General features: G+C 37.7%; 1 protein-coding gene and 1 pseudogene across 13 annotated transcripts in view; both read left to right on the forward strand.

Moving 5' to 3' along the window:
* PDE4D (phosphodiesterase 4D) overlaps positions 1-27,193 on the forward strand; it is a 1,300,895-nt gene that overhangs the window by 1,004,684 nt on the left and 269,018 nt on the right. Inside the window, exon 1 of one of the 13 annotated variants that reach the window (XM_044224308.1) lies at positions 16,077-16,828. The exons of the other annotated variants lie outside the window; for them this stretch is intronic. Coding sequence (XP_044080243.1) covers positions 16,764-16,828 — 65 coding nt within the window. The 5' untranslated portion in view covers positions 16,077-16,763. Of the gene's footprint in view, positions 1-16,076; positions 16,829-27,193 lie in introns of those variants that run through there. 13 annotated transcript variants of the gene reach the window in all.
* On the forward strand, positions 4,824-6,316 carry LOC122889305 (annotated as a pseudogene).

Genomic DNA, 27,193 nt, shown 5'->3' on the forward strand with positions numbered 1-27,193 from the left:
TTAACCCTGCTCCTTTTTCTTTGGGAGATAATTTTTATTGTAGGGATGTGGGAGCTCTGTTTTGGCAAAGAAGGTGTCAAGAGTAGCTCTCAGGGATAGAGGCTTATGAAAAAGAAAACAGACAAGACTCAATTTTTGAAATTCCAGCCATGAAGCAAATGCCACAAAAGGACACAGGAAGAAAATCTGTAAAAGGCTTATTTACTACTGTTGACCAAAGATTTATTCTGTTGTTAAGCAAACACCCTGTGAGGCAGATATTGTGCTAGGTACTGTGAATACAAAGGTGAATAATTCCCTGTTTTCAGGGAACTCACATATCACGGAGGCCCAAGTGTCTCTTCGGAGCCTGGCAACTGGGAACACGTGGATGGGAAGCCATGATCCTGTCCCCTTAGCCAAACGAGAGGCTCACACTTGAGCATTCATCAGCACCCTAGTTGGAATTAGCAACAGCATCTAGAACTTTGCTTAGCCCAGGACACCTCATTCAAACTTCAAAGCAGTGAGACTAGGGGAGTTGACCCCTGAGTTAATCGCTGACCAAAAGAGAGAGGAAAACGGAAAAAGAATAATGCTGCCATAGAAGCATGTGCAAAGATCTGAAAGTGATAGCATGGGAGTGCAGATAAAGCAATGTTTTCTCATTCATCCTAAAACAACCCTGGGAGGAAGGGAGGCACACGTATTGTCCCATTTTTAATTTTATTGATTTATTTAAAAATGATTTTATTTATTTATTTGACAGAGATCACAAGTAGGCAGAAAGGCAGGCAGAGCGGCAGGGCTGGGGTGGGGGGAGCAGGCTCCCCACTGAGTAGAGAGCCCAATGTGGGGCTCAATCATAGGATCTTGGGATCATGACCTGAGCCAGAGGCAGAGGCTTTAACACACTGAGCCACCCAGGTGCCCCTGTCGCATTTTTTAGAAGACAGTGTTGAGCCTTAATGAGATTAAGTTCTTTTTGAAAGTAACAGCCAAAATCAGTGGCTGGCTGGGCAGTGAGTAAGGAACTCCGATGTCCCTATGATTTCCAGTGTGTCCTGCCATACATTGTGGATACATCACACCCAAGTGAATCACCATCATCATCAAAATTAACCCAAGATGTTCATAGATTGAATGAAGCCAAGGAGACAGAACTTGTAAGTTTGCCTTGAACTTACATGGCCTTTGCTGCTACTTGTGTTAGATCTCGAAGGAGGAGGAGAACATTTACTTGCAGAGAAGGGAGAAGAAGATGCAACACTCCCCAGGCAGGAGAAATAGCGCAGGCAGATTTGGCGCAAGGCTTGCACTGTTACATGGCTGCTACACTAGATAATGAAAAATTAGTTATTAAGGGCCAGACTGAATGATAAATTGCATCCAAATGGTAGAAGTTTTCATTTAATGCAAAGAGATAGTGGTCCTGGATTCTATAAGGAATGGGAATCTCCTGAAGGTTTTTAAGCAGGGAGTTTAACATTTGAAGGCTTGTGTCTTTGAAAAATAACCCAGAGACAGTGCAGTCACTAAATCTTCAAAGTCTGAGTGGGGAGCAGGGAACTATTTACAATCCATTGTGTAAATGAAGTCAGTGGGTTGGGGGCAAAACTAAGATGAAAACACAAAATAATCTTTTTTGATTCAAAGTATTGTTGTATCACATACTTCTCAGTTTTAAAACTGCTTTTCTCCATACTCACTTTCTTTTAAAAGTGAACTTTCTTTTAAAATTTATCTTTAATAATACGTATTATTTATTGAGCCCTTAATATATGCCAAACATTCTGCCAAGGTTTTTGGTGTCTCATTTAATCCTCACAAAGTCCTATTTTATCTCTGTTTTATAGTGGAGGAAACTAGGGCTTGGATAGGCTAAGTAACTTGTTCAAGGCCAAAAAACTGGTCATTAGTGGAACTTGGGTTTGCATGCAGGCAGCCTGACACCAAAGGCCACTTTTCTACCTGATCCTGTATGCTCTCCGTAATTAATATACATTAAGTAGCAGATCTTTTATATTAAACAGAACTTATTTGTCATGTGGTCAAGGAGAAATTGCTTGTATTGCCTAGACTATTTTACCATTACTTTAAACATGGGCAGGAGAAAATGTTATCACATAAATGTAAATTAAATGAAAGTTTGCTTTCTAATAAATCAGTTTCCACATTGTCTATTGCATCAGGCGTTAAATTATCATTAGAGCACATTCTGTGTGCACACATTTCTGGCAGACTATTTTCCAAATCATACTTTAATGAACACCTCCATTTGCTTCACAATATTACAAAATGCTAATGTGGCAGTGTGATTTTTCCAGTTATCCTGTCTCTTTCAAAAAATCTAAAAATGATATTTATAAATACAATTTAATTTTAGAATATTACTTTATCTCTTGGGTTAGGTATAGTTAGGAACCACTTGATTTAACATTGGGGTCATTATAAATTTGAAATCAGAACTAAAGTTTTTGCTTTTTTAAATATTTTTTTTAGTTTATTCATTTGCTAGAGACAGAGGGAGAGCACAACCACAGGAGGGGCAAAGGGAGAAGCAGCTCGGGACTCAATCCCAGGATCCTTGGGATCATGACCCAAGCTGAAGGCAATCTGTTAACTAACTGAGCCACCTAGGAGCCCCTCAGAACTAGAGTTCTGACATGGCTAGTCTGGATATGCACTGGTAAAGTTTGTATATATTGAAACAAAATAACAGATAAAGGGATGATTTAAAAGGAAACACACCAGATGTTGGTCAAGGCCGATATTTTTGTTCTCGGTTTTGTGACTATGTAATAGCAAGCAATACTTTATAAAGAATCAGTGCTGAATTATCAAGTACATTGATTTCTTGAGGTGAGAATTGTTGTCTTAAACTTTTTTTCTAATGCTTTTTCTCTTTAAGAATGAGACTTCTAGAATAAGACTTGCTATCAGATTTTAAATCTACCATTAAAATTTAATCTTCCTGATTCCTCTTATGTGAGGTATCTAGAGTGATCAAATTTAAAGAAACAGAAAGTAGAATAGTGGCTGTCAGATGCTGGGGCGAGTGGGGAATAGAGAGTTCATTGTTTAATGGGTATAGAGTTTCAGTTTGGTAAAATGAGAAAGTTCTGGAGATGGATGGTGGTTATGGTTACACAACAAATGTGAATGTATTTAATGCCATTGAACTGTACCTAAAAAGGATTAAAACGTTAAATTTTATGTTACATATATTTTACTGCAACAAAAAATAATCTTGACCCATGACTTATAGAGAACCAAAATATATTTAGTCATTTGATAAAAAGAATTTTTAATACTTGGGCTTTGATGGACATAGCCAATTCCTTTATTTTAAAGTAAAACATAGATTTTTAACTTGTAAATGGTGGATAAAAGACTTCCCTGCTTTTCCCCATTTTTTGCTAAAAACATCACCCAAATCAGTAATTAGTACAAGAAACAAGAAAGTAGAGCCCGTATTTGTGGAAACTAGGAGCTATGTGTAACTTCAAGCGATGATGAATAAAGATAGAAGTGGATGGAGAAGTAGCCAATGAGTTAACCAAATAAGGGTAAAATACTGAAGACAAGTAAGCTGAGCTGCCCCCAGGACCCCACGACGTACTTTGGGAGATGAGCAAGCTCTGAAAATAGGGAATATATAGAAGTATATATAACGTATACTTATCTGCTAGCCCTCACTCTTTCTCAGTATAGTCACTATACGTCACATCTCTCCTAAAAAAAGACAGATCATCTGGAATAATTGGCAGAGGGCAGAAAGAGGGATGACTATGCAAACAGAAGGATTAAATGAACATCTGCAAACTGATTAGCAAGGTCTTAGTTCCCTTCTCTGCCCACACCAAAATGTGAACAGGCAGATCTGTATCCATCTTTAAAAAAACCAAGGGGCGCTTGGGTGGCTCAGTGGGTTAAGCTCTGCTTTCGGCTCAGGTCATGATCTCAGGGTGCTGGGATCAAGCCCCACGTCGGGCTCTCTGCTCGGTGGGACGCCTGCTTCTCCCTCTCTCTCTGCCTGCCTCTCTGCCTACTTGTGATCTCTCTCTGTCAAATAAATAAATAAAATATTAAACAAAACAAAACAAGCTACCCCAGAGGAAGGAATCTTCCAGTGATATCTGGGGTGCCCAGGTAGAATGCTTGCTCCCAGGGCACAAGCCCCACCTATGCACCCAGAGCTTCCCATCACCTTTCTAAGGCCCACCTCCATTTATGAACTGGGTCAGGATCAATGCAGGAGTTTGAGGCTCCTGCTCTTATCACTATTTGTATTTCTTGAATAACATTCAAATATTTAGTTAAAAGTGAGGTTAAATTTGCACAGATGCATTTGAGAATCAAAAAGAACCTGAAGAGGGGTGCCTGGGTGGCTCAGTGGGTTAAAGCCTCTGCCTTCGGCTCAGGTCATGATCTTAGGGTCCTGGGATCGAGCCCTGCATCAGGCTCTCTGCTTGGCAGGGAGCCTGCTTCTCTTCCTCTCTCTGCCTGCTTGTGATCGCTCTCTGTCAAATAAATAAATAAAATCTTTAAAAAAAGAAAGAAAGAACCTGAAGAGTAACAGGGGAGGAACAGAAGAGATAGAATACAAAGGAAATACTACATCACTTATGAAATTTGGGGTTAGATCATTTATTTGATCCCTGCAGTGGTTTCTTCATCCAATATTTTTAATTAATACAAAGTTCCAAAAGTCAATTACAAAATACATTTTGTGTCTGCATTACTGATCCCATGGAGAAAAGTTGGATTCAGTTTTAAAAAGGGGTTTTCTGGCCCCTCCTGCAATGCTTGACCCTGGGATCCATCCAGCTTGCCTGCCCGCCATGGCCGACAAGGAAGCAGCTTTTGATGATGCAGTAGAAGAACATGTGATCAACGAATTGTACAGAATATGGAAAAAGAACACTCCGTTTCTTTATGATTTGGTGATGACCCTTGCTCTGGAGTGGCCTAGCCTAACTGCTTAGTGGATTCCATGTGTACGCAGACCAGAAGGGAAAGACTTCAGCATTCATCGACTTGTCCTGGGAACACACACATCGGATGAACAAAACCATCCTGTAATAGCCAGTGTGCACTCCTTAATGATGATGCTGTTTGATGTTTCACACTACGACAGTGAAAAAGGAGAATTTGGAGGTTTTGGCTCAGTTAGTGGAAAAATTGAAATAGAAATCAAGATCAACCATGAAGGAGATGTAAACCAGGCTCGTTATATGCCCCAGAAGACTTGCATCATTGCAACAAAAACATCATCCAGTGATGTCCTTGTTTTTGACTATACAAAACGTCCTTAGAAACCAGACCCTTCTGGAGAGTGCAATCCAGACTTGCGTCTCCATGGACATCAGAAGGAAGGCTCTGGACTTTCTTGGAACCCAAATCTCAGTGGGCACTTATTTAGTGCTTCAGACAACCACACCATCTGCCTCTGGGACATCAGTGCTGTTCCAAAGGAAGGAAAAGTTGTGGACGTGAAGACCATCTTTATAGGGCATACAGCATTATTAGAAGATGCTTTCTGGCATACGCTCCATGAGTCTGTTTGGGTCAGTTGTGATGATCAGAAACTTATGATGATCTGGGATACTTGTTCAAACAATACTTCCAAACCAAGCTACTCAGTTGACGCTCACACTGCTGCAGTGAACTGCCTATCTTTCAATCCTTATAGTGAGTTCATTCTGGCCACAGGATCAGCCAACAAGACTGTTGCCTTGCAATATCTGAGAAATTTGAAACTTAAGTTGCATTCCTTTGAATCACTTAAGGACGAAATATTCCAGGTTCAGTGGTTGTCTCATAGTGAGACCATTTTGGCTTCCAGTGGTACTGATCGCAAACTGAATGTTTAGGTTTTAAGTAAAATTGGAGAGGAACAATCCCCGGAAGATGCAGAAGATGGGCCACCAGAACTGTTGTTTATTCATGGTGGTCACACTGCTGAGTTAACTGATTTCTCCTGGAATCCCAATGAACCTTGGGTGATTTGTTCTGTATCAGAAGACAGTATCATGCAAGTGTCGCAAATGACAGAGAACATTTATAATGATGAAGATCCTGGGGCGCCTGGGTGGCTCAGTGGGTTAAGCCGCTGCCTTCGGCTCAGGTCATGATCTCGGGGTCCTGGGATCGAGTCCCGCATCGGGCTCTCTGCTCAGCAGGGGCCTGCTTCCCTTCCCCTCTCTCTGCCTGCCTCTCTGCCTACTGTGATCTCTCTCTGTCAAATAAATGAATAAAATCTTTTTTAAAAAAATAAATAAATAATGATGAAGATCCTGAGGGAAGCATGGATCCAGAAGGACAAGCATCCTAGATATGTCTGCACTTCTTGTGATTTTAGACTCCCCTTTTTTACCCTCTCAACCCTGAGATTGATTTAACACTGGTTTTGAGACACAGACCTTGTTTGGCTATCCCTTTATGCTAGGTACCGTCAACAATCTTACTAGCCCAAACAGAGGGAGTTTTCTGAATATTTTTTTTTTTAAAGATTTTATTTATTTATTTGAGAGAGAGAGAGACAGTGAGAGAGAGCATGAGCGAGGAGAAGGTCAGAGAGTGAAGCAGACTCCCCATGGAGCTGGGAGTCTGATGTGGGACTCGATCCCGGGACTCCAGGATCACGCCCTGAGCCGAAGGCAGTCGTCCAACCAACTGAGCCACCCAGGCGTCCCGAGTTTTCTGAATATTAACTGGGGGACTTGATTCAGTAAAGGCACAGACTTGTATTTACATTTTCTTCAGGAATTTTCTAGAAACAAAGGTCTAAAGTAGTCACAGAAAGGGGAATACTGTGTGTGGTTATTTTTCTTCTTCAGCTATATCTCCCAAGTTTTTCAGACACCTTTTTTTTTTTTTTTAAAGATTTTATTTATTTATTTACTGACAGAGATCACAAGTAGGCAGAGAGGCAGGCAGAGAGAGAGGTGGAGGCAGGCTCCCTGCAGAGCAGAGAGCCCGATGCGGGGCTCGATCCCAGGACCCTGGGATCATGACCTGAGCTGAAGGCAGAGGCTTAACCCACTGAGCCACCCTGGCACCCCCAGACTCCTTTAAGTAAAGGCTAAAGTGATGGAGTAGAGACAGGTGAGGTAGGTGTCTGAGTCATGAAGTATAAATAAAAAAAGATGCCATTTTTATTCAGGAAACTGGGGGAGATTTAAGTCATATAAATTCCTATTCTAACATTTTCACACCTGACTTTCTAGTATGCACATTTTCCTATGTAAACCAGTCTCCTCTGTTTCTTCAGTTAAGTCAAAACTATGTGTTCCTCTTTCCCCATATATTTTTGCTTGTTGGTGTATTTCTTGAGCTGTTTTCATATTTCTTTCCTTTCTGTGAAATTGTTTAAAAAAAACAATTGGGACCACCAATTTGTAAAGATGTATGTTTTTACCTGACAGTTATACCACAGGTAGACTGTCCAGTTGAGTTGAGAAGAGTGAATTGATTGCTTGTATTTGTTTTTAAAATTAAATTAATCCTGGATTTTTTTCAAAAGGTGGTTTTCTGCCCTTTTAGTAGAAAATGTAATTTGTTGACAAAGCTTTAAATCCATACATTATCAGAGTTCTCACATATTGTTACCTTTTAAAGTGATCATTTGTTAGTCAGTATTACCTAATGAGGCATCAAAATGCCATCTGTTGTGTAGGTAACAGCAGAGCACCACTACCCATGTAATGGGTATGGCTGAAGACCTTATCACATTTTATGGCTAATGGACTTGACAGAATGTTATATATACCTTTATCATAGTCTTTATGAACCTAAAAATTAGAAACAAGGACTGTGAGCTACATTATTTAATCCTGGGTATCTTTAAAACTCTAAAATTTGCTGGCTATTAAATATGTCTATTGTTACACCTATAACATGCACACTACTTTTAATGGATCTTTACTCATTGCCACTGTCTAGCTGGAAGGGGATAGTAGTTTATTAACAGTATCAAACAACAGAGTAGCTATTTTTAATCTCCTACCTTCTTCCTCCCATCATTCACGGGCCCACACCCACCCCCACACAGCCACCACCCTCCCCCTCAACACCCCAGATACATCTGGATACAAATACTTTTTCTGCCTCCAGTGATGGGACTGTGAACAAATCACGGTTTTATTTATTCATAAAATTAGTTTTATAACACCCAACTTATAGAGTTGTTGTTATAAATAAGTAATAAAGTATATCTCATATATTTAGCAGGTGATTAATAAATAACAGTGATTATTATTATTTTTGTGTGTGAAAGCTTCACTGTTCTTTTCTTAAATTTATTTTGTTTCCCTTATCTCAGGAGGAAAGCTTTACTGTTTTTAATTAATTTTTAAATACAGATTTAATATCTAATCAGTGCAGAATGGTTTAGTTTTCCTATGTCTTTTTTTTTTAAATTCTTTATTTAAATTCAATTTAGTTAACCTATACAGTATTACTAGTTTCAGGAGTAGAGTTTAGTGATTCATCAGTTGTATACAGCACCCAGTACTCATTACATCACGTGCCCTCCTTAATGCCCATCCCCCAACTATCCCTTCCCCCAACCCACCTCCTCCCCACCAGCAACCCTCAGTTTGTTCCCTAGAGTTCAGTGCTTCTTCTTAGAGTTTGTCTCCCTATTTTTATCTTATTTTATTTTTCCTTCCCTTCCCCTATGTTCACCTGTTTTATTTTTTCAATTTTTAAGGGATTTGCCCATGTTGTTTAAATTTCCAAATTCATCGGGATAATCTTGTTCATAATCTATTTTCATTATTTTTTATGTCTGTAGGAATCGATACTGATAATTTGCGTTTTCTCAATTTAGTTATTGATCAGAATTGCTAGGTGTGTGTCAGTTTGTTATTCTTTATAAGGAACCAGCTTTGGCTATGAAGATTCTCTTATATGCATTTTTTGTATGCCACTGTTTTGTACTGTGTACTTTTTACTTTATTCTGTTAGAGTTTAATTTCTTGAGATTATATCAAGTAAAATGTCAGTCTTTCTCCTTTTTACCCCAGCTGTAGTGAAGTATAAATGATGAATGAAATTACATATATTTAAATTGAAGTGTACAATGCAATGATTTTTGATATACAAATACGTTATGAAGTGATTATCACAATCAGGGTATTTAATATACCTGTCACCTCACATAGCTAACCATTTTTGGGGGGAAGGGGCTTAAAATGCCTAAGATTGGGGCCCCTGGTGGCTCAATGGGCTAAGCCTCTATCTTCTTCTCAGATCATGATCTCACGGTCCTGGGATCCAGCCCTGCATGGGGGGGAGGGAGGTCTGTGCTCAGCAGGGAGCCTGCTTCCCCCTCTCTCTCTGTCTGCCTCTCTGCCTACTTGTGACCTCTCTCTCTCTCTATCAAATAAATAAATAAAATCTTTAAAAAAAATAAAAAATTAAATGCCCAAGATCTACTGTCTTAGCAAACTGCAAATATCTAGTACAGTATTAACTATAGTCACTATATTGTACATTAGATGTGTAGAACACTGAAGTCTTGTATGCTTTGACCAGCATCCCCCTCCCCCATTTTCCACACACCCCCAGTTCCTGGTATCACCATTCATCTTTTCATTTCTAACAGTTTTTGACTTTTCCTTTTTTCTTTTAGATTATATATATATGTTGTCACAAATGACATGATTTCCTTCTTTCTCGTGGCCAAGTAATATTCCATTACATATAAACCCACATACCCATACATATATAGATATAAATGTATATACATATATATGTAATGGAATAGTATTATATATATTTTTATATATGATACATATATAAATATACTACATTGTCTTTATCCACTCATCCATCCACTAACACCAGGGTTGTTTTCATATCTTGGGTATTGTGAATATTGCTGCAGTGAACATGGAAGTGCAGATATCTCTTTGAGATACTGATTTTATTTATTTATTTGTTTATTTATTTATTTTTGGATGTTGAATCAGTAGTTGGATTGCTGGATCATATGTTAGCTCTATTTTTAATTTTTTGAGGAACTTCCATACTGTTTTCCATGTGGTTGCACCAATTTACATTCACTCCACCAGTGTACAAGGAAGGGCTCCCTTTTCTCCACACCCTAGCAAGCACTAGTCTCCAGTCTTTTCAAGAAAAGATGTACTAATATATGTGAGCTGGTATCTTATTGTGGTTTTGATTTGCATTACTCTGATTAATGATGTTGAATACCTTTTCATATACCTATCTGCCATTTGTACATCTTGGAAAAATGTATACCCAGGTTTTTGCCTATGTTTTAATTGTATTGTTTGTTTTTGTTTTTGTTTTGCTATTAAGTTGTCTGGATTCCATGTACACTTTGGATATTTACCCTTTCACAGATATGTGGTTTGGAAAAAAAAAAGTCTTTTCCTATTCCATAGGTTGCCCTTTGATATTTGTGATATTGTGATTTATGAGAAATATATATTTAGTTATTCAAATGAACAAAATGTATTTTTCATATATACTTAGTCTTAATCCACTGGTTCCTGGTTCTCAGCTCCTGGAGTCCTTGAATTCCCTGTGATAATAACGATGAAAGTATCCTATGTTATGCTAATACAGTGACTTTGGGAAAGCACTAGGTAACCCAAGGATGGGGACTGGTTGCCAGGGGAACCAACCTGGATAAAAGGGTTAGAACTTTCAATCCCACCTAGAAGAGGAGCTGAAGGTTGAATCAGTGGTCAGCGATCTGTGACCACTCCATAAAAACCCAAAAGGATTGGGTTCAGAAAGCCTCTAGGTTGGTGAACATGTGGAGAAGGGGCAGAGTGGCTAAAGGGAAAAGAACCAGAAAGCTCTGCTCCTTTTCCCACACTTTGCCCTGTGCACCTCTTCCAAGTGATTGGCTGTTCCTGAATTATGCTTTTATAATGAATTGAAAATTTAGTCAATAAATAAGTTTCATAAGTTCTGGGAGACATTCTAGCAAATAGCAAATTAATTGAACACAAGGAGGGTATCAAAGGGGGTAATTTCTGATTTATAGCTGCTTCAGGTAACAGCAGATTCTGAGGAAGGGGTTGTGGGAACTGCCAATCTATAGCTGGTTGTTCAGAAAAACACATTAACAACTCGGGCTTGTAACTAGCATCTGAAGGGGAGAGAGTGCATTTTTTTTAAAGATTTTTAAATTTATTTATTTGACAGAGAGAAAGCAAGAGAGGGAGCACAAGCAGGGGGAGTGGAAAGGGGAGAAGCAGACTTCCTGCAGAGCAGGTAGCCCGATGAGGGCTCTATCCCAGGACCCTGAGATCATGACCTGAGCAGATGCTTAAGAACTAAGCCACCCAGGTGCCCGGAGGTAATTCATTCTTATGGGACAGTGCCCTTAACCTCTGGAATCTGATGCCTTGAGTAGATAGTGGTCAGAATTGATTTGAATTCTGAGACAGTCTACTGGTGTCAAAAGAATTGCTTGTCGGTAGAGGGAAGTCCACTTCCGCTGCAGACACACATACACGTGAGAATTGGGTACAAAACCAAAAATAATTTTGATGGCTTCCTTTGTGAAGAAACTTTTTAGTTTGATGTAAAGATTCATTGCAATTCCTATCAAAATCCCAACGGCATTTTTCACAAAAATAGAAAAAAAACCTTAAAATTCATACGACCATGAAAGACCATAAACAGCCAAAGCAATCTTGAGAAAGGATAAAGCTGGAGGCATCATACTTCTGATTTCAAACCATATTACATAGCTCTAGTAACCCAAACAGTATGCTACTAACATAAAAAAAAGATTTATAGATCAATGCAACAGATTAAGAAGTCCAGAAGTAAAGCTGTGCATCTATGGGTCAGTTAATTTCCAACAAAGGAGCCAAGAACATACAGTGGAGCAATGATGGTCTTGTCAATAAATGGTGTTGGGAAACTGCATGTCCACATGAAAAAGAATGAAAGTGGATCCTCACCTTACATCACTCACAAAATTTAACCCTAAATGAATTAAAGACTTAAATATGAGGCTTGAAACTGTAAGAAAGAAATTCCTAGAAAAAAACAGGGGGTAAACTCTTGGCAATGATTATTTTGGATATGACAACAAAAGCAAAATTAATATGTGTGGGACATAAAAATCATGATGTTTATGATTCTAACCTAATGTTTTACAAAAGATGTAGGAAATCCAAAGGTCAGAAGCTTCAAAATACAATACCCTGGGCTTTTCCTCAGGAATGAGGGAATTTAACTCCAAGGAGGTTCACACATATAGGAAAGTCCTTGAATCCAACTGTTTACTTAGTGAATGTAATAAGATGAGAAGCTGCTTGAATCTGCCTGAAATTCCCCTCCAGATAAGAAAAATACCACATTATTTCTCAATTATGAGGAAATGATACAAGACTTCAAAGTGACTTGTTCTTAGGAATATTAAGATTCAGTGTAGAATACCAGGAAGCTTTAAAAACTGCAGCTCTGTGGTTACTTTTCCCAAAATGTTATTTGACATAATCTGCCATGCTGAATTTAAGTGCATTTGACAGGCTTGAATGTTCCATTCATTCATAATGTGATTCTCCAAGATTTGCCCATGACAGATTGGAAAGTGTAGAATATCTAACTATAATCTGAAAATAAGAGTTGACTTAGAGAAGATTTCAAAATGGGCCGAGTATTTCAAAGTAATAAAATCTGAGAGAAGTGCATTGCATGGTAAAATCATTCCTTAACACCTCATTTAATTGGTTCCAGTTAAAGCTTCATATTTAGTTCTTAGCACTTGGTAAATATTGTTAGTCTCATGTCCCATGCTCACTCATTAAATGATAAGAGAAAGGGAAATCATATTTTAAGGTGCATCTAATTTACTTATATGCAATTGGTGTTTTCCACATGAGTGTTACCCATATTGCATTATGGACATTATTAGTGGTATGGGAGAGATTTTAGGTGGTATTTGGACTCTGTCTCTCTCTCTCTCTCTCTCTTTTTTTTTTTTTTTTTTCAATTAATACTTGCATGGGGGGGGGAATAACCAACATGTCAAACACATTTACCAAATAAGTATAAGGTTATCTTTTAAATCTAAATTACTTGAGTTAAAAATTGCATCAGTGAAGAAAAATATCAAGTAAGTAATGGTATAGATTGTGTGCCACTATGATAAAACTTGTGGAAATCATGTACAAATGACTGAAGCTCAGGAAACATCATATTACACAGTGGTTTAATTCAACAGAAATACAGATAGATGACTCAAAGGAACTTGTACATCTGAGGTCCATTGAAATGTTGTGACAATAGTCAAATAGAAATCTAAATAACATTATATAATTGAATACACCGCATGAAAGCTAGAAAGAATAGCAGCTTCTGGATCAAATACATATTCTCCAAACCTCTTTAGACAAGAGCCATATGGTTCCTAATGTTCAGTCATCCTAGGTTCCAACATTTTTGTTGGTTTGTATAATATATACGTGTTTAGGGGTGCCTGGGTGGCTCAGTGGGTTAAGCCTCTGTCTTCGGCTCAGGTCATGACCTCAGGGTCCTGGATCAAGTCCCATATCGGGCTCTGTGCTCAGTGGGAAGCCTGCTTCCTCCCTCTCTCTTTCTGCCTGCCTCTCTGCCTGCTTGTGATCTCTGTTTGTCAAATAAATAAAATCTTTAAAAAAAAAAATATATATATATATATACACACTAGTTTACTAATAGGAATTTGGGGGCAGCGCCCTATCTGTTTCATTCTGAGAAGCATTTCAGAGGAAAACAGACACAACAGTCAGATTACTGAACATTATTTTAGAAATGGACATGTGAAAAACTGACTTGGAGTGGAGAAGACACTGCAATATTGAATGAGTACTGTTAGTTTTTTAATCTGTCACTACCTTAAATATTATAAGTAGAAGTAAAATAAAAATTCAAGTCTCAGTAGCCCGATGGTACTGTGCATCTTTCTTTCTCTGTGAGCAACCTTGTCACCTGTCCAAGAAGCTTTGAGTGTTCTGGTTAGTTGAGTACATCGTGAGATACCCCATTTTATCTTGTCTTCTTTGGGCACAAGGATGATATACTTGTCATTATAGGACTATTATACAGTGTTTAGGAGCTACCCAATAAGTGGGTTAGGATTTTCAGAGATAGACACTTAGAATAAATATACAGAACACTGAACAAGTACGTAAGGAAAAGCTCGTGGGGTAGCACTAATCTCTTATGTGTATGTGACTTGTAGGAAATAACAGTGAGCTAAGAAATCTCACTGGGACAGAGAGCCTTCTAGGGGATGGTAAAATACAGGGCTGATTATTTCAGGAATGCTTAACACACAACATTCAGACATTACATTCTGTGACCATTGACATTTTTTTGCTGAAATGGCAACCAGAGGCTATTTGATAGACCTTACACAGAAGAAAAGGGTGCTTCATGTAAATAATAGTAATTGCTTACTTGTACTCTGTTTTTTTATTTCCCACATTAAAATTCTGAGGAGATGGAAGATAAATCTCTTCCTGGAACCCCCCCCCCATAAGTAATCTCATACACCTTCTTTTGAATTTCTAAAACTACGTGATTTGTTACCCTGCCTTCCAGTACCAGAAATACACTAAGCATGAAACAGAACTGGGAATGTGACTCTCCCTGAGCAGTCATAGGAAAGTAATTTATTAGCATTTACCTTAAGAGGCCTGAGGGTCACTGAGAGGAGACAAAAATCACAACTGTACCTTGAAGTGTGACCAGGGGAGGAGCTGAAGGTTTTGTTGCAGTAAGCAGCCCGAGCCCCTGGCGGGATGCCTTACTACATTAATTTTCCAAATCCTTTGGGTGGGTCACAATTGCACTCCAACATCCTGCCTGCAAATGCTAAATAAATACCAAGTTCACGTCAGACTAGAGAACCAACGTACTAACTAATGTCATTTAAAGAATCAGAATCCTTAAATTATTTTCAGTCGATAATTCACATGCAAAATAACTGAAGTTGGCACACACTGAAGAATATATATCCTCTGTGCTAATGTTTGGTGGGGAAGAGCCAGGGTGGTCAAATGTTCCTTCTCCTAGGAATAATTCAAATCAGTGTAGTTTATGTCTACTATAATAGAATAGTTTTCATTTCAGTCGTAGGAGGTGGGGCAGGGATTGGTCTTCACAATAGTAAAAGATGTTAAGATGATATGGTAAGAGCTTCATTCCTTACTGAAAGTGGTTAAGACTTAAATGCAGAACCTTCAGTGTACAGAGATCAATAAAATTTGCATATGATTTTCAAAAAGAAATAAGGTTTATGGGGCGCCTGGGTGGCTCAGTGGGTTAAGCCTCTGCCTTCAGCTCAGGTCATGATCTCAGGGTACTGGGATCGAGTCCTGCATTGGGCTCTCTGTTTGGTAGGGAGCCTGCTTCCTCCTCTCTCTCTGCTTGCCTGTCTGCCTACTTGTGATCTCTGTCTGTCAAATAAATAAAAAAAATTTATTAAAAAAAAAAGAAAGAAGGTTTAGAAAACATTGTGCAAGGGAACAGCCTTAGTACATGTAGCCACTTATATAGCGGTAATATATTAGATTTTTCAGTTTAAACATTCCAGCGTGATCTGATGCAGCGATGCCTGCTACACTCTGTTTAATTTCCAAGAGGCAGTTTCCGTATATACAACCTAATTCGAAGCGTGACATTTCATTAAATAGGCTCAGAATAACAACTACTAAGCCCTCAAGTTCTCTTAACTACGCTTTTAATGAGAAATTTCAGGGTCTGTGTGGGACTTTGAGAAAATCACCTTTTTGTTGAAGGGGAGAGAAACATGTCAGTTGCAAAGGGGTGTGTTCCTCATAAACGTGGTCAGGGAATCTTACGCTGAATAACACAGACACCTCATTTCCCAGAGGAGGAAATAGTTTTATAAGTTTGGAGAGGTCTGTCTGCTTGGCTCGTTTACAATCCTGATCCCTGGCGCTGGTCTGTCTGCCCCTTTGCTTTGTAAGTTTCAGCAATTGACGCTGCCTGGCTGGTTGCTGCCTTTTTTTTTTTTTTCCTCTCTCACTTCCCTGCGATGTTTTGAACTGCCTTCCTACAGACGTCACACAGCCCTTGAGGAATAGTTTCTGCCTGGCGAGATTGAATGATAGTTCTCATTCACAAAGCCTTGGAGTCAGATTCTAAGCAGGGGACACAGTGGAAATTGCATTTGCAGGTAAAGCACAGGGCCCCGCTGAAGTGTGGAGGGCTCTGTTCTCTCGCTGACTTCTTGGCTCTCCAGAGAAGAGTGTTTTCTTGTGGTCGCCCTGAAATGGAACTTCCCTGACAGCTCTCTGGTGTTCAGTAACTTGTAGTCATTTTCTTTCCTTTTCGCTCTACCTGAGTACTTTGAGTGTTGGAAACCTTTAAGAGAGCTTTGCAGAAAAGACAACATCAAGTGGCTCTTTCACTGTGTTGGTTTTCCTTGTGACCAGATGAAGAATAGATTCAAAATTCAGTTCCTCCCTTGGCAATGCAAAACATAAAAGAAACTGTTCACTTCTGAACAGCCTGGTACTGGAGTAAATTCAGCATGAAAGAGGAAAAAGCTCCTGTGTCTTAGAAGCTTCCTTATGCTCTGGATTGGGGACCTGAGCTGGACTCCGGGACATTTGGATTTCTTCAAGCAGCCTCCCTTGGAAATGGAATATATTTAAAATCATCTTTGCAGAAAGCCAGCTGAAATGTATTAATCAAAATACTTGAAGACATTTTTCTTTTTCCTTTTTTTTCTTCTTCTTTTTTTTTTTTTTTCTTTTTCTTTTTTTCCCAAAATGAGCATTATTATGAAGCCAAGATCCCGGTCTACAAGTTCCTTAAGGACTACAGAGGCAGCTTGGTAATGTGCTTTTCTCTCGTGCGTCTCGCCTTCTTTCCTTTTAAGATTGATTTAATACTTGAGTCTTTAGTAATTGCTGATGAGGTTCAAGAGTTACGTAGGATGTTAAGGCTTTGTAGGAAAGCACAGTATTGGGAAAAATTTCATTGTCTATTTTGTGTTCATTTTTGTCTGTTCTAAAAACAGGGGTGCCCACATTTTTTTAACTCCATGTGGACTGCAGCGATTCATTTGATGATAATTTTTAGGAAGGAAAGAAACTTGCATATATGTCGAGAGTTTAGAAGAAAACTTGTCATTTTTCACTGTCCGATTTGGTCTTGTTTTCTCATGTTTCTTGCCTGCTACAAGCAGGCTGTTGGTTGGCAGTCTTTATCATTGTGCTCAGAAGATATCTTGGATTTTAGCACAGATACAGATACGCTAGAGAAATTAATAATGTTATGTATCTTTAATCACATGACTAACCTGAATTTAAGTATGTGGCTAAGTGTATATCAGGTTGCCAATCATTCAGTCATCTTCTATGTTTTATTTTATTAATAACATTCCCCGGTCATGTTGGTTTGGTAACTTTAGTGTTTTCAGTCTAATGAAAAATATGTGTTTAAGATTATAAAAATTATTATTTCAGCCTAAAAACAAGTGTATAGGTAAAGATACAGTAAAAATGAATTGCTTGATATTCAATACTTTATGAAACAGCAATAAAGCAAGTGTTTAATTTCTTAAAAAGTATCTTAATTTAAATTTATTCTAATATTTTAATCTACTATTTCCCCCAATTTGATTTGATATGCTTATAAACAAATAGCCCTTAAGGGATAGTTCCCAATAAAGTGACTTCTCTGTCTAGATTAGTTATTCACAGAATACTTTTCAAAGGTTAATCTTATTTTGTTTATCTTAGTGCTTGATTATAAAAAAAATAAGCTCAGCTCTTTGAAATGGAAATAACTATGCTTCACATAGGGGAAATAAAAGCAATAATCGAGGACAGGTGGTTAGGGATGGGCTAGAAGTAGGCAGGCAAAATCTACTATGTATTATTATATCAGCAGTCAAACACACATGCAAATATTCATATTTGTGTAAGGAAATCAGCCCACTTTTATGTGGTTGGGTTATCAGTTGCTGTTATTGTCATAGTGTTTCATAGAGGCCTAGAGTTAAGAACTGTCCCTTCAGTAGTATTTCTTTGTTTTAAAACTATAGATGTAGGTTTTCTCTTATGACGCTTGTGATTCCTCTTAAAAGAATATATGTAAAAAAAAAAATTGTTTTAAAGAATATATGCAATAAGTTCCTTCTTGAGCTTATTTAAAGAAAAGTTCGCATCTGCAAATTAATTTGTACAGTTTTTTATGCCTAATAATGAATGCTGAGAAATAGTCCTTTTATTAATTACCATAGCTAATATAAATCTCTGGCCAAAATAAGTGGGTAATCAGAATTTATTAAATACATGCTTTTTATTCATCTGTGATTTCTGTCTTACCTATGTGAAAACTAATCTGATACTTGAATAAATAGTATTTAATTAACCCATTCCCCTTTCTGCCTAAACTTTTAGGAGACTTAATTTTAAATTGTAGTTTCATTGGGTAATGATTGATTCATTTGAAGTGTCTAGTAACATTGACATTCTTTACTCATCTGAGGTTGACAGTGTATTTTTTTTCCACAACTACTCTATTATTCTAAATTCTATAAGTTATTTTTTATGAATAAATATGGAGATAGTTCAAGATATATTTTTAAAAATATTAACTTGTGAATGTGTGTATTGTTCCATTTAAGTTTAAAATATTTCCTTGTCTTGGGGTCAGAATGGTTTTTATGTAAGAAATAAATGTCTCGTTATACTGAATGATTGCTAGATTTAACAGCACACTACGGATACTTTCCCAGTTATTAATCTTACATCTGACTTCTTGATATCATAACTGCTTCAGTACACCACTGCTGCCTCTAAATCATTTGGTCTGAGGTTGTAAGTGCTATAATTATAGTGTTAACATTTTACTATCCCTTTTATCAATTCAAATACTATATATATATCTTTGTTTATAGTAATATATAGTGAAATTTACCTAGATTATAGATTAGGTATAGAGAGGAAATATATATGTATATAGATGCATATATATATATTTACTTAACTAAAAAAAATAGCAGCATCTTTCTCCCGGTACCTCTGCACATACAGGCCCCAGAGGGCTTTGTGGGACAATGTCTTCTGCTTACCAACTTTTCTGCTGTAATTTCTAAATCACACCACCCCCAACCTTACACCTCCTTTCCTTTTCAAATGCCATGACGACTTCATGCTCTTAACACTTGACTTCCCACAGGAGAGACCTCCTGATTTGCCATCAATCCCTATTTCAGATGATTGTATTTCCTCTTCTGGATATCTGAGTACTTTGTTCTTGGTGACCCATCTTTTGGCATTATCATCTCCATTCTGCTTTTCTAAATCTATTTTATTCCATTCATAGATTTATTTTAAATCTATTTTCTGTCCCATTGGCCTTCTTTCTCCAAAACGGGAACTACTTTCCCCTCAGACACCTCCAAGCCAAATGCTACCTTTGGAAGTTTGTTAACTGCCTTCTGCAAGAATCCAGTGTTTCAGATTATTTTTCCTTTATTTTTTCCTCTTTGTTTCTCTCCATCCAGTACCAGAAAAAGCAATCCATACCAGCTTGTGGTTTACAGCCCCGATTAAATCCCTGTGAGACAGTCACATTTTTAAAAGGGATTTCATACGAACTCCTAATGATAGCATATACCTTTCCTTTTAATCCATATACTTAGGAGAAAAGCCTGACAGTTAAAATTTTATGAATTTTGAAAAAGTAAAATTAATCTTGAAGTCAGTTTGTTTCCTTGTAGTTACAGGTGTCAGAAATATAGAATATTATATAGAGACACCTGGGTGGCTCAGTTGGTTGGGCGACTGCCTTCAGCTCTAGTCATGGTCCTGGAATCCTGGGAGCGAGTCCTACATTAGGCTCCCTGGTTGTTGGGGAGTGTGCTTCTCCCTCCGACCCTCCCTCTTCTCATGCTCTCTTTCTCTTTCAAATAGATACATAAAATCTTAAAAACCTAAAATCTTAAAAAAAAAAGAAATATAGAATATATAATAAGAATAAATACTAGGTTGTTTCTGTTTATTCAGCTTGTAGTTATTGAGTACTTAGTATGCACAGGGTTTTTGTAGAATACACTAATGGTATTTATCTTTTAGCATTCCTTTAAAAATATGTGTGCATGCGTGAAGTTGAAAAAACTTAATATATGTATTTTTTATACTCATAAAGTTAATAAAATTAGCAAGCTCATCGATTGGGCCATTGTTTGCCTTTCTGGTTATTTCAATAACAATAGTCTGCCTTTAAACTCTATATAAGAAAGCAGTGACAGAGTTACATTTCCATCAATATTCTAATTGTTCAGGTCGTAAATTCAATTTTAATCAGCAATTAAATATTATAATAATACTATATTATCATAACATTTTATCATTCAAAAAGCTATCCCAGAGATACTTTTCATTAATTAAGACTTACGTAATTCAGTTTAAATAAAAAATGATTAACCTTCCAAATATAAATATAAAGAGAATTTCTTTATATTTCTTTATATTCTTTATATTCTTTTCTGCTATCAGGTGTCCATTATTTGGCATATACTTGCTATATTTAAGATTGTTCATTGTGTATACTGGGGAGAAAAGAGATGCTGCTGTTTAAAATGTAACAGTGGGGTTTTTTAATAAAGCAAATTTTGAAACAGATTATTGAATATGTAAAAGTTATACTCAGGATTGTAGACATACTAACAGTCTTGAAGGCTCTTCCAAAGCCTTTTGTAGTAGTTGCTTAACTGTGAGGGTAAAAATGACAGGACAGGAGGCAAGGGAGAATTTCTGTTCTTGTCACTGTACTTCAATATTGTATGAGTGTTTTCATCAAACACCTGAAGTTTAAATAGATTCAAAATAGAACTACCATGTGCAATAGTGAGCTCATCTTTTTGTGTATAGATGTCTAAACATCTAGTAATGTCCAAAATATGGGGAATAAGTGTTTCAATACTGAGCAGATTCAATCTTCTGAATAATGTTGCTGCTCAGATCAATAAGTGATCAATAATTTTTTTTTTTTCCTATCAACTCTCTTCTCCTAAGGTAAAAATTCAGGCTGACTGATAACTCTTATATTGACCTCACGATCCCAGTAAAAAGCATTGACTGGACTTATAATTGAGAATTAAAAGATGTGACAATATTGAATAGTATTTTGGAGGAAAATTACTCAAAATCGCCAGTATCCCAGCCTCATCTTTTTTTTTTTTTAATTTAACTTGCATATTTTATTTTTTTTTATTTTTTTTTTCTCTTTTAGATTTTATTTATTTATTTGACAGACAGAGATCACAAGCAGACAGAGAGGCAGGCAGAGAGAGGGAGAGGAGGAAGCAGGCTCCCTGCAGAGCAGAGAGCCCGATGTGGGACTCGATCCCAGGACCCTGAGATCATGACCTGAGCCGAAGGCAGCGGCTTAACCCACTGAGCCACCCAGGCGCCCAACTTGCATATTTTAACCAGTGGTTGTGAATACTGTTTCTGTGCTCTGTTTCACTTAACATGGTGACATTTTTCTACTTTTCTATGAAGCTTTGGTTTTATTGAGTGTGTTTTGTGAATGAAAACTCCAGGCAGAATTTTACATACAGTGTCTTATTTTGTCTTCATAACAACAAGGAAAGAGTTGTCGATCCACATTTTGGAGAAGAGGAAATGAGCCTATATAGTGAAATAACTTGGTCAAGGCCATTCAGTTGCCAGGAAAGGCTGGGATCAGAACCACAGTGGGCCTGCTCCAAAGACTGCTTTTTTTTTTTACCTCGTCATGTTGCCTCCCTCTACTGTTTATGCAATTATTGTTTTAATGACTGTTTAAAAGTGTCCCTCTTGTGAATGCATCTAAATGCAGTAAAATATTTCATTAGATATTGAGAAAATAAATTGGAAGTTGTCTTTTTACATGTATGATAGCTTATTAAGTTTAGGGCTGATGATGGGTATTGAAAACAGCTGTTTGAAAGATGCCTGCAATTATAGCCTACAGGCTAGTATATTCTCTTTTGGTAGCAAGTAAGGTCATCTGTTCCCTATTACAGAGAAATAAAGAGCAAAAGTTCAGTGCCTTCCAGTTTTAAATAGATTGTCTTTCTTTGTTCTCTGAAAGCTCTGTAAGGCTTCAGTTTAGAAATAAATACTGTATCTCAGATTCTGTAGTAAGTTTTTTACTGATTTAAGTCAGCTTTGAAAAAGGTACAGAATCTCCCTTCCTACACCTTTTATATTAGAAATGTTTATAAAGGGGAAAACAAATGGAATTTGCATACTTTGTCCCTGTGCAGTATATCCTGTGACATGGCTTAGGTTGGTTCAGAGTTTTGAGCATATGATAAACTTTTCTGATCCTCTTACTCAAGCTTGTCTTGCCACTGTTGTATAAGACTTAAAGATACACAGCTTTTAAGAGAAGTGATTAAGATCCCTTGAATATCATTTAAAACGGAACTAGGGAAGCACAGAGTAGATTTTTAGATACAGATAGGTATAATCTTTAAAGTTCTAAGTTATGAAATTCCCTGAAAATGCCCTTAGTCCTTTGTCTAGCCCTCTTTTAACTTGCTGTGTCCCTGGAGAAGCCGCCTAGTCCCTGGATAGCCACGTTCACTCACTGTAAAATAAAGAGGGTAAGTTAGATCCATGAATTTCAAATATGCTCTTCTCAATGGAACACTTTTTATAAATGAAATGGTAATACAAACAAGTGAGTACATATGGAAGATTTAAAATTATCTGTATATTTGATATATAGAAGTAAAGTTGTTAAAACATACATATGTATGAAATAGGTACATAAGAATACATAAACATCCATACAACAAAATCACCCCCGAATTTGTACCTTTCTTCCCACATCCTAAATCCAATTTCTGCCCTTGAAATTCCCACAAAGAGCTCTAGAGTTCCAAGGAATATTGTTTGGAAGCCAATAAACTACTCAGAACCTTTTTAGTTCTGCTTTCTGTAGTGTTACCCTACTACTGGAGAATCATTTCTGTTTTCTGTACTCCAGCATGGACTAGGATAAACTTGCTGGTAATAAAACTTTCTGGGAAGTTCAAATAACAATAGTTCACATACTTCTATCTTGGAAGACTGTAAGTTATGGGATGATTATATCACTTCTGAGAAATTACAGAAGAGTTGTGTAGTCTTGTTTCAGATGAGAAAATCATCACTGATTAAATATATGCATAGCTGGCACGTCAGGAATTCACATGGTGAATGGTGATTGGTAAGGAAATGTTGAATTGGTATTGAATGCTTTGGGAGAAAGGCGTTTCTTTAGTTTGGGCATTTCATAATGGGATTCTCAACCCACTTTTTCTTTCGTGTCACTGGGGAATAAAGTTCATAGGTAATGTTGCCCCATGCAACACTCTCTTCAGGGACATTGCACTCTATGGGCTCCACATTAATGGAGCTCATTGTGTTATCTTTGCAGCTGCACTTGTTCCTATCTCTGGCTCTCCTCTTTCCTCCCTGTTGATCTGGAGCATGCCATGCTTTTGTCCCTACTGAAATCTGCCTTTTAGCAGAGGTAAAGTTTAGATCACTTGTTAGTCCCTTTGTCAGTCATTCCAATCATAGAAAATTTTATTAAATCAGAAGAAATGAGGACATGAATGGAATCATGCATATAGGAGTGGTTGGGTATGTGTCCACCCAATTGTCATTAGCAAGATGAGAAAGGTGGATTCTAAGATGAAACTAAAAAGGAAGGATGTTAATGAGGTCTTCAAGGAGATTTTTCTTAGGAAAAGATGACTGAGAGCTTTTTATGAGTGTTCTGAATAAAACTAATATTAGGGGTGCCTGGGTGGCTCAGTGGGTTAAGCCTCTGCCTTCAGGTCATGATCTCAGTATCCTGGGATTGAGCCCCGCTTCGGGCTCTCTGCTCAGCAGGGAGCCTGCTTCCCCCTCTCTCTCCGCCTGCCTCTCTGCCTACTTGTGATCTCTCTCTCTCTCTGTCAAATAAATAAATAAAATCTTAAAGAAAAAAAAAACCCTAATATTAAACGTATAGAATGGATGAAGATACCGAGAATGAGACCTAGGGGCTATTAACTAGATCGGTGAGGAATGTAGTCACAAAGAAAACACAGTCTTAGTTAAAAGCCAACATAGGTTTTCTTAGGAGCCCTTTCAGAGATTATCCAGCTTCTTAAGAGATGAAACCAAGGCCTAAGGTTTATTAGAAAATGGATAGTGGAAGTACGGTAGATTCTAGCCCCAAGCACCAAATCTCTCCGGGGATCAGGGCCTACAGAAAGTCCTGGGATATCACAGCAGCAGAAGACAGTGAGCCTGGGTAAGGTACTATTAAGTAACCATGTGAAGATAACTAAAGGCAGGCTGTGCCAGTGCCTCTCAAAATGCCTTGTTCCATGGTCAAGTTTAGCATGAAATCACATAATAATAGGGAAAAGCCAGAACCTTCCGATGCAGTCTCTTAGTTCAGTTTTTCTTAACAGGGAAACATCAACTATAGGTATTTATTATTCACCCTCAGCCTTTGAAGGGAATTGTCTCTCCTAGGAGCATTCTGTGGAATGGGTGAATATGTGAATTTGGGAAGCTAAGCTAAACCACTCTTCAGAATAAAAGTTAGAAAAAAATATAAAGGAAACATTGTGGATAAGAGCTGAGGAATGCGGCCAGAGAAGTTGGAAGGAAGATCAGAAAGGAGGCCAATATGGAAGAACTCCAGCCAGTCTTGCACCAGACATGTACCACGGAGCGCCCTACCCCATTTATAATCACACTGCCACCTTCCGGGCAAAAGCTGTCAGTAATGGATTGGAATATCGAAGACATTTTATCTCCTCATATCTCAGTCTTAAAGATTTCTGCCAGAGGATGAAGGGAGTCAACTGCACATCTTATTTCTCTACTACACACGAGGGAGAACAAGAAATTAGAAAAGTAGAAACTAGGTGGAGAATACACACACATCGGGACTGCAGCTTCTGAAACTTTCTTAGAGCAAATGGCCCTGATATTTTACAATGCACACAGTTAGGACATTTTATTTATATCTAATTTGAACCCCCCTTGCTTAAAATTTAACCCATTTCTTCCTAGTTGTTGGTGGATAAAGGGATAGTGAATCAAACGATAAGTAGATTCTTCTGTACCACATGTGAAAACTGCTTTGTGGTCTTTTCTCGTTTCATATGTGTTCAATGCACAATGTTCATTTTGAATTTTCAAGTAGATGGCACCAGTGTGGCCTGTTAAAAAAAAATGTTTTGTAAAACATAGTTTCAATATGTAATTGTTTTCAGGCTTCACACAGAAGAGTGTTCCCATTGTACTTGATTCTACTTCCTTTTTGCAATACATCTAAGATGAGAAATTCAACTCCTTTTGATTAACATGCGTGAAACATTCATATATATCTGGTATAGAGAAAATAATACCTCCTAACATCCATGATTTCACTCTGTTGCAATGGAGCACCAAATTCTCTTTGGGTCAAGGAATTTGTGTGACTGATACTGTTTTAATTAGGATAAATAACTGCAAAATATGCCAACTTTAAACCTGTGGCATTCTAGCTTGTGAATGAGCATTGCTGTAATGCTTCCTCTGATTCTAGTTTTGTGGGAGAACAGAAGGTAACAGATTAACACCTGGATCGCCAGCCAGCTAGGACAACAGCTCTGAGGCCTTCAATCATAGTCTGAGTAGTAGCTGTTGTAATGACGGTCACTACAATATATTGAGTATCCTCTGTCAGACATTGGACATGGTGCTTTACACAACTTAGCTCATTTTGCCATCAAAACAACCATATGAAATACGACTGAAATCACACAGCTTATAAATCACGGAGCTAAAGAAAAAATGTAGTCTAATTGTGAATGCCAGCTGCTGTTGTCATCCTTGTTTTATTGGCTTCTCTCCACTTTCTGAACTGTCTTGGTGACACAGTGTTCTGCCTCGTAGTGTTCCAAAAAGTAGTCAGTTGGTGGTTGCACATACCTTTCCTTTCTACCCTAGGTTTGTCATTTCTCCTTTTTCTCAAGAACATTTGTATATTTTGGCAGCCTCCTTCCTCGAGATTTGCATACAAGCCTTTAATCATGGACCATAGACATGTATCAAGAAATAGAAAATGGACTTTGACACACCTCCCTACTTTGGAAATCTAGCTAGTTCCTGATGAGTTCGGTTTATTGACTCTCCCTCAGTCAGACTATAAACTGCACTGCCTTCTTCCTCTCTGGCATTTGACCAGTCCGTAGAACCATAAACCCTTTGAAATGAAAGGGACCACAGAGAGTAACCTATAATCTGATTCTCCCCATCCCTGACCCCATTTTGGAAGCAGAAAAGTTTGCTAGTCTTTAGCATTTCTAGTCAAATAGCATCAAGAAAAACTGTTAGAAACAATGTCAGTGCTTATGTGGCAAAGATTTATACTGGAGAAATACCTTTTTAAAAACTCAAAAATGAAGTATGAGGTCAAGTAAGAGTCTGTCAGGGAAGTGTGTAAGGGCAGTGGTATTATAATTTGTATGGGACTTTAATCTAATTGTAAGCTGTGTCTGTGAAGTTAACTAATACCGTGATAATTATATCATCACTTCTCAAAAACTGGATTGGAGGGTTATGCATAGAGGGGAATGGAGTTTGATGTCCCAGCAGTCCCCTGAAGGAAACACAAGACATTGTTTTGGCCAAAGACCTCAATAGACAACTGAGCCTGATCATTAAACTTATTGGAACTCATATAGTTAATTAAGTAGCTAAAATTCATGTCTTCAAATTCTAACTTCACCCCTTTCTGCTCCCCCAATATAGTACTCACTGTAATAAAAAGAGAGGTAATTACTATTTACCGAACACTTACTATTATGTGGCAGGCACATTGCTGCGCACTTGACAGGATTGATCCCATTAGGTCCTCATCTTAAATCCTGTGAGGTTTCTATTACTATTCCTTGTTTTATAAATGAGAGCGCTGAGGCCTTGTGTTGTAAACTGACTTACCCACAATTGCATGGCAAATAAGAGAATTTCTTAGATTCAATTTATCATTGAAAAATTATAAAAGATTACTTTTAAGGATGATACTTAACATTCACCTGTCAACTGTGTTACTAAACCTACTGTCCTTAGCACAGTGGCTGACTCCTGTGAGCACCTAGGAATTGTTAGTTCCTATGATGCATTTGTCAAGCTTGTATGTTTGTGTGACTTTGTAAAAA

Source organism: Neovison vison, chromosome 1, assembly GCF_020171115.1.
Source record: "Neovison vison isolate M4711 chromosome 1, ASM_NN_V1, whole genome shotgun sequence".
Classification (NCBI taxonomy): Eukaryota; Metazoa; Chordata; class Mammalia; order Carnivora; family Mustelidae; genus Neogale; species Neogale vison.